The sequence below is a fragment of the Myotis brandtii genome, unplaced genomic scaffold (genome assembly GCF_000412655.1).
Source record: "Myotis brandtii unplaced genomic scaffold, ASM41265v1 scaffold170, whole genome shotgun sequence".
Lineage (NCBI taxonomy): Eukaryota > Metazoa > Chordata > Mammalia > Chiroptera > Vespertilionidae > Myotis > Myotis brandtii.
In genome coordinates this window covers 576,173-584,139 of record NW_005356260.1, presented here as the reverse complement: position 1 = coordinate 584,139, position 7,967 = coordinate 576,173, and the positions used below count along the sequence as shown (strand labels likewise).

Here is a 7,967-nt window from a genome sequence, read left to right as displayed (position 1 = left end):
CTGCCCTCCCAACCCCAGGCTCCGTGGCAAGCATGGCGGCCATGCCTACACAGCTCCTTGGGTGGGAGCATCAGGGCATATTTGAAGTAAGACCTTGTCTCCTTTTCAGAAAACTGCAATCTACCAACTTCTGATTTTGTTATTTTTCTAAGAAAAAGAATTTTGTGGGCTGAGCTAAATAATTTGGGAATCTCACAAATTTTCCCCCAGAAGACCCAAGACAGACCTCCTTTCTCTCCCACCTTCCAGCCCTCACTGCTGTTTGGTCTGTGGGACTTTCAGGCCGGGTTTTAAGGAAGAGGAGTTTTGGTTCGCACTGTAGAGGAATTCTAAAGTAGGAAATTTGAAAGCCATTTTCCTTCTTAATCTCCTTTTGTGCTATTTTGTTTTTATTGTTTTCCTTTCTGCTAGACACCCAGCCGGAGTTGTACCACCCAATGAAAAAAGGTTGGTTTGTCAGAGATGTTCCCTTTAAGACCTTCATCCCTGTCACTTCCCCAGTGTGTCCGAATCTCATGTTCTGTTTCATAACATCACCGACTGTTTCCACCTCCTTCCTCCACCGTGGCTGTGCGTGGAGCCACAGCAGTCCTGTCTCCAGCATCCAGCCCAGTGCCAGTGACCTTGGTCACCAGGTGGCCATCCCAAGTTTGCCCTCTGGGTGCCCAGAAAACAGAGTAGCCAGAGGTGTTTTCTAAGTCCTTTAATCCAGGGAGACTTTGACCATATGAAAGCAAATAGGCTTAATCTCCGTCAGGTAGAGAGTTTTTTTTTTTTAATCTTTTTCTTTGCTGCTCCCACTTATGTCTTTTCCCTCTTTGCCTGTCTTTGCCCTTTGTGCCCACCTGTCCACTGTAGTTGTCTCATGTCCCCTGGTTGTTGCATTAAGCAGAGCATTCTAGAAGCCGATGGGTGCAGCAGGTGGAGGCTCTGCGGTGGGTCTCGTGTCAGGAAGAGGTAACATTATATGGGCACTGTAGGTGGGATTTTTAGCTGTTTCCTAGATGAGGCAGTCAAGAAACCTTAGAGTTACAGAACTTGCTCAAAGTAATGAGTTTAAGAGGCAGAGAAACCAGAATTTGAACCCAGCTCCTCTGTCTTCAAAGCCTCTGCTGTTTCTGTTGCATAAAATGCAGTGTCGACTGCTGAATGTCCCAGGTTGCTGGGTCGTCCAGTGTCTGCAGTCACCGGGAGCCATTCTGAGGGTTCGTGTTCTCAGTGTGTGTCTGCGAGCCCACGGTGGGCTTTGCAGACAGGCTGTGGCGGGCCAGGTGGTGCTCCCGGGCCAGCATGCGGTGGTGGGGGTGCCCCAGCTTATCTCAGAACAGAAGTACGACTCCAGCCTTCTAATGTGAATGCTTCACTATGACCTACCTCTTGGTCACTGTGGTTACATTGCTCTGAACAGCACACCCTAGATCTTTACAGGTCACGCCTAAGATGTTATGTTCACAGATCAAGGTACATTTTTTAGGAGGTTAGCTGGCTTTCACCCTCGTACCCCAACTGTTACTAGTTGGGATAATTGAAACATTAACTTTTGGTCTCTTAAAGCCGTTTGTTTATGCGTTTCTCCAAATCAAAATGGTTTTGGTTAGTATTTAAGAAACACGTGGGTTATATCACCAAAAAAGTACTTAAACAGTGTGGACTAGTAGCAGATCCAGTGCCACGTTGGTTCCCAAATAGGATCCTGCCCCCTGACCTTCCCAGTTTAAGGAGGAAATGTGAGAGAAGTGGTGGAAAGTCAGTCACAGTGGCTCAGGCTTGGCAGGCGCATGCTTGCTGAGGGGGCACCGTTCCTCTCCTTCAAATAGTGGAGGTGCCGTTTCATTGGCATTTTGAGACAACAAATGCCAGCCCTGGCTTAACTTCCCCTAGAATCCAGCTGTGAAATTAATTCTTTAAAATGAAAGCCCTAGAGAAAACTGGCGTCATTGTTGGCTGTGCGCTCACGAGGGGCTGCGTCAGCGGCCTGCGGGGTCAGCAGTAGCTGTTACCCATTGCTCCGTGGCGTGAGCTGGAACGCTCCCCGGTGGCTGGCCGGCTTTGCAGATGCTCGTGTTGGAATGTTCCTCGCTGGCAGGTGGCCGCTTTGAATGCTGAGCATCCTGTCAGGTCGCTCTGTTTATAAGAGGTTCAAATCAGACGTCTGTAAGAACTGTGTAGGTTTTTATTAATGAGCAAGTGTTAGGGTAGCTGGGAATCACATGCTTTGGAGCTAAAAATAAAAAAGAGAGAGGCTTGCTCCTCGCTTCCTCTTGCCGGGGCTGCACTGGCTTGTCTCTGGTGCGGCCGTTTGGAGTGCCACGCACAAGTGACGTCGGCTCAGGCCATGTCTGACCTTGGCAAGAGGAGTGGTGCTGTTGTTGCTTCCTTTAAAGAAAGGTGCCTTCCGCCCTGACGTCAGGATTCCGCCTTTTTATGGAAGCTTCCTTCCTGTCCGTGCTCTCATGACCATCGGGGATGTGATCATCTGTGATCTAGGCCCAGAGAGGGGACAGCCTGGTGGGAAACAGGAGAAAATCCATGATTACAGATGGTGCTGGAAGTGCTATAACCTGGGGATGTCTCCCAAGAGCAGCTGTAGCTTGAAGGACAAGTGGGAAGGGCTTAAGGTCAAGGAGGTTATTTCAAGCAGAAAGAACTGCCTGTGGGATAAAAGATGCCGGAGGTCTGACAGTTGTTCATGGGAAGGGAGCCCCAGCTGTTGGAGGAGGAGGGGCTCAGTAGTGTCACCTGGGGCGTCCCGTGGGTTCCATGCTGGAAGGCCGTGGCTCTAGCTTCGTGCTCTTACAATAAGCAGTCTTCTGAAGGCTTGTGCTCCATCTTTCCCAGCTGGTCCAGTCAGCGCGCTCCTCTCCATTACTCCATCAGCCTCTGGAAACCGCCCGCTCCATCCATCCCTCCAGCACAGCGCTTCCTCCGCACGGGAGCCGAGGAGCGCCTTGCGCTGCGGGGAGGGGGAGGCACTCGGGCCGCTGCCCCAGGAGGCTCCCCCAGGAGGGCGTCGCTGCTTCTGTGAGGGGCACAGATGCCCTGGGAAATGCAGCTGCGCTCTCTCCACACAGGCTCTGGCTTGGGCGAGCAGGACGGAGGGCTGATAGGCGCCGAGGAGAAGGTGATCAACAGCAAGAACAAAGTGGATGAAAACATGGTGAGCCATTTCTCTCTCTTGCCCCGCCCTGTTTTCATGTGGAGAGTAATGTGCGTGCGTGGCCTTGTTTGGGGTGCCCTCCAGGTGGCCCGCGTGTTCCTTTTCCAAACGGTGGCAGGCGGGTGGGCCCCAGCTGCTCCCACGGTTCCCGTGTTTAGCCTCTGGGTGTAACAGGGATGAAGAGTTACTTCTCAGCAGTAGCCCCTTCCTTGCTGTGCAGTGGGAAAATATATTTGTGACTAAAGAGACGGGTAGGATGTCAGAGGCCGTTTTCCAGTGAGGAGAGACTCATAGTGTGAACGTGGAGGAGACTGGCTTCGGCTCGGTGCTGCCTTAGGTTCACACCTCCTGTTAATCATTCTAGCATTTTCTCTCTCTCCTATTTCTGGATTATTATTAACAGAGTTTGATGTTTCAACTGGGCTTCCTGGTAATCTGTCCTGAAGTATCTCCCACAACAGTTCCCTAAGGGGAGATGCAGGTAGAGGCCCTGGAAGGACCCTCTGCTTTATGTGACCCTGCACCCACATGCTCCTTCCAGGGGTTCGAGTGGGTGTAGGGCAGTGGTCGGCAAACTGCAGCTCGTGAACCACGTGCGGCTCTTTGGCCTCTTGAGTGTGGCTCTTCCACAAAATACCGACTTCTGTGCATGGGCCAGGAAGTTTCAATCACACTGTATGTGCGCGCCCGCACGTGGTATTTTGTGGAAGAGCCACACTAAAGGGGCCAAAGAGCCGCATGTGGCTCACGAGCCGCGGTTTGCCGACCACTGGTAGGTGAATGAGGCAGAACTGGTGGGTGTGGTGTCCACCGGTATCTGCTTCCCTCCACCACACGTAATGGCGTTACATTTACACTAGATTCCCCCCCAGTTACTGACGTTTCCATGTGTTGCAGGTCATTGATGAGACTCTGGATGTGAAGGAGATGATCTTCAATTCTGAGAGAGTTGGAGGCCTTGAGGAAGAGCCGGTATGTGCTTAGCCCCAGAACCTAATGGGGGGTTAATCTTCATGGAGACAGGGAAAGTGGGGGTCCTCCCAGGCGGATGGTACCTGGAAAAGTGGGGGTCCTCCCAGGCAGATAGTACCTGGAAAAGTGGGGATCCTCCAGGTGGGTGGGACCTGGAAAGCTGGGCCCTGGAGCTGCTCGGGCTTCGGGACAGGATTGGAGGGCATGGCCCTGACTGAGGGCGTCTCGGTCCTGCCTGCCTTCCACGCCGTGCAAGTGGTCACGGGCTTTCCTGCACGTCTGCCTTGTCCCGTAGGAATCTGTGGGGCCGCTGCGGGAAGACTTCAGTCTGAGCAGCAGTGCCCTCATCGGCCTGCTGGTCATTGCGGTGGCCATTGCTACGGTCATAGTCATCAGCCTGGTGATGCTGAGGAAGAGGCAGTACGGCACCATCAGCCATGGGATCGTGGAGGTGAGTGGCTGGGCTTCTCCCGCTGGCCCCGAGATGGGGGCTTGCTCTCTGCTGGCGGGGCTTGCTGGCGTTCAGATGTCTGTTCTTGGGCGCTGCCCGTCAGCTAGATCGCTCACTGGATCATTAGCTCATGTTTTGAAAGTCAGCCCCAACTGAATTACGTTGATTCTGTGACAAAGGGCTGTTACCGACGTTAACATTAATTTGGCTTTGACTGTGAATGTGAGGAAATCCTAAGAGCATTTTATGTTGCAGAGGGTGGACCTGTCTCTCCGATTCTTAGTGTTTCCTTTTTTCAGGCATGTTGGGTATCTGAGCATGGAGGACTGTAATGCTCTTCTTTGTTCTTGACTTGTTTTATAAAGAACAAGTCAGGTCTGTGGCAGATCAGGCAACAGTGGTAATCATGAGTGGTTCAGTCTTAAAACTATAACCAGGACTAATACTATTCTTTTTGTTTGTTTGTTTGTTAATATGTTTTTTAATTCATTTCAGAGGGAGGAATGGAGAGGGAGAGAGAAACATCAATGTTGAGAGAGAATCATTGATCGGCTGCCTCCTGCATACCCCCCACTGAAGAGCAAGTCCACAACCCAGGCATGTGCCCTGACCAGGAATCGAACTGTGACTTCCTGGTTCATAGGTCAACGCTCAACCACTGAGCCGTGCCAGCCGAGCTATTCTTATTTTTTAATGGGAAAAAAAGGCAACAAGAAATGTAGAAAGCAGAACAGATTGTTTCTCTCCATCCTGATGGGTAGTTAGAACTCACCACTCGGTGGAAATGCCAGGGTCTCTCGATTCTGGAAAATGAGTGCAATAAAGACGGTGGAAATGCCAGGGTCTCTCGATTCTGGAAAATGAAGGACGTAGCGCGCTCTGGAATATTAGCTCCAGGCATGTCTCAGTTACTGGGTTCCAGCTCCTGTAGCACAGGGCCTGGTGTTAGAGCTTCTGAGCTGGGAAGACCCTGCAGAGCATCGGCCTCAGCCCTGTTTTATAGGGATGTTCCCCTCGCTGTCCCAGGTGGCGGGGAGCAGAACTGAGACTCGCTCCTGGCTGTGGAGCTAGGAAATTCAGCTCACTGTTCTCCAACTTGGACTAGGCTTTTAGGGCTCCAGCGTGCAGAAGCATTGCCTCTTGTCCTTGTCCTGTGTCCTCACTCGTTTTGTTCACCCAGTGGAAACAAGACACTGGGCTGGTGGTGGTCCCAGGTTTTCTGAGCCCTGTGCTGTCTCCTGGGTGCCCTGCTGTGACCCACAATCTCTGTTCCTGCAGGTCGACCCCATGCTCACCCCTGAGGAGCGCCACCTGAACAAGATGCAGAACCACGGTTATGAAAACCCGACCTACAAGTATCTTGAGCAGATGCAGGTCTAAGGGGGAGAAGGCGCATGTCCCCCCCACTGGAGTGGGGGTGCAGGTGGGCCAGGAGGTCCGTGTGTTGGATCGACTGCTGACCGACAATTACTTCCAGAGGAGCTCATCTTACATTCAGACCTCTTGGATCACTAAGACTATAAAGTACTACTGTAGGATCACAATTTCCATTCTTTTAAATGGGTGAAAATGTTAATATAACTATATGATATATAAACCTTAAAGAAATGAGAAAATGGTCTATTGCAGATACCTGACTGATGTAGCTTTCTTTTTTAAATTAACCAGGCATCCCCTTCTGTTGTGTTGTCTCACGTGCTCTCCATCGATGTGGGGGTGCTGGTTTGCAGTGACACTGTCCGTGCAGGGCGATGTCCCGGTTGCGTTAATAAGTCACCGAGGCTCATCCACTGTCCTGGTTCTTAGTTTTTAAAAGGCAGTATTTCCTTTTTCAATGAGCTTCAGGAAGTCGCTGAGAAACTAAGTGGGTAGGGAACTGTGAGACCATTGAAGCACATCTGATCCCTCTCCAAGTCATTGTAAAGGACCAGTTTCCTGGGATCTAGCGTTCCCGCTGCTGGTTCCTCAGTGTCACCAAGGAGTTAAAGCATTTGCGTCCCAGCATCTTTGAGCGGAGCCCGTGTACACAGAATGGGCGCCCACACTCCTCTCCTTCGAAATCCAGTTCTTCCACGGATAGTAGCCTGTAGTGTGTATATGACCTCACCGTCCACCGTTCACCCACCATAGCTTTTTACACCTCACTCCCTCCACGTAATGTCCGATGTGCTGTCTTTACCTCCGTGGGCATTTCCCTCTGAAGGCACTGACCCACCTCCCGCTGTCCCCTGACTGCCTGCCCTCCCCCCGCACCCGCCTGGTGTTCACTCAGAAGATGACCATCATGGGGCAGTGCCCGGAGACACGGGCTTTGCGTAGCAGGAGGCCGGGCGATGCCTGACACATGCAGCGCGGCGAGGCTTCGTTCCTTCCACGCCTCTGTCATGCTTGTGTAGTTGATGTTGATGTCACCGCTTCCTCTTTTTTTTTATTCTGAAGGTTCTGGTAACCTGTGGTGTATTTTTTTCTATTTCCCTGTGACTGTTTTTCCCCTTCCCTTCCCCTTATCCATGTCTCTCCCCACTATGCACAGGTAAACTTCACCTACAAACTCCTTAATCTGATCTGTGGAGAATGTACAGAGTTTAAACACATCAATAAATACTTTAACTTCCACCAGGACTCCTTGTGTGATTGGCCTGGCGTCACTCTGTGATGGTTTTGACACTCTTGCCTCCGGGACGGTGGGACTCGCCCTCCCTGCGGGTGCCAGCCGCTGACGGGCGCGAATTACTCTACTCAGCACACGCAGCGGACTCTTGAGTTTGAATTCTATCAAAATAACACCCGGCCAGCGTGGTTCAGTAGTTGAGCATCGACCTATGAACCAGGAGGTCACGGTTCAATTCCTGGTCAGGGCACATGCCAGGGTTGAGAGCTGATGCGAGACAATGAATAGGGCTTGTGGCTGAATTTTCAGAGAGATGTTTGTGGGGCGTGCAGAAGGCAGCCAACCAATGATTCTCTCTCATCATTGATGTTGCTCTTCTCCCTCTCCTTTCCTCTCTGAAATCAATAAAAATACATTTAAAAAAAATAACAGGGAAAGTGGTTTCAACCTAGTGGCATGTGTCTTTTATGAATCTCAGAGAAATAATTTTGTTATTTCTTCAATGCTTTCCTCCATTATAACTTAAGTATGTTCTAAAATTCTAATTGGTTAGACCCGAACCTCCCTGATTGCTTCTTTTTCTTTAGCTTTATTCTAGAATCTGAACGATTGCTTTGCTTTTGTCTTCCAGCATTTCTAGTGAACGTTGTCATCCTATTTTAAAATTTCTTAAGAGCTGCTTCCTCCTACTATTTCTTGGAGCATTCTTTTTATGATGGCAAATTCATCTGAGTTTATGTTAATTTTTTTTCCTTAATCCTCACTTGAGGACATTT

General features: G+C 50.5%; 1 protein-coding gene across 4 annotated transcripts in view; it reads left to right on the top strand.

Moving 5' to 3' along the window:
• Positions 1-7,196, top strand: part of APLP2 (amyloid beta (A4) precursor-like protein 2) — a 29,733-nt gene extending 22,537 nt beyond the window's left edge. For 2 of the 4 annotated variants that reach the window (XM_005863017.2, XM_005863015.2), the window contains 5 exons: positions 412-447; positions 3,072-3,157; positions 4,055-4,129; positions 4,425-4,580; positions 5,859-7,196. In XM_005863017.2, the coding sequence (XP_005863079.1) occupies positions 412-447; positions 3,072-3,157; positions 4,055-4,129; positions 4,425-4,580; positions 5,859-5,960 (455 nt within the window). In that variant the 3' untranslated portion in view covers positions 5,961-7,196. The remainder of the gene's footprint in view (positions 1-411; positions 448-3,071; positions 3,158-4,054; positions 4,130-4,424; positions 4,581-5,858) is intronic. The other 2 variants (XM_005863018.2, XM_005863016.2) reach the window with 1 other exon arrangement.
• The last annotated feature ends 771 nt before the right edge of the window (positions 7,197-7,967 follow it).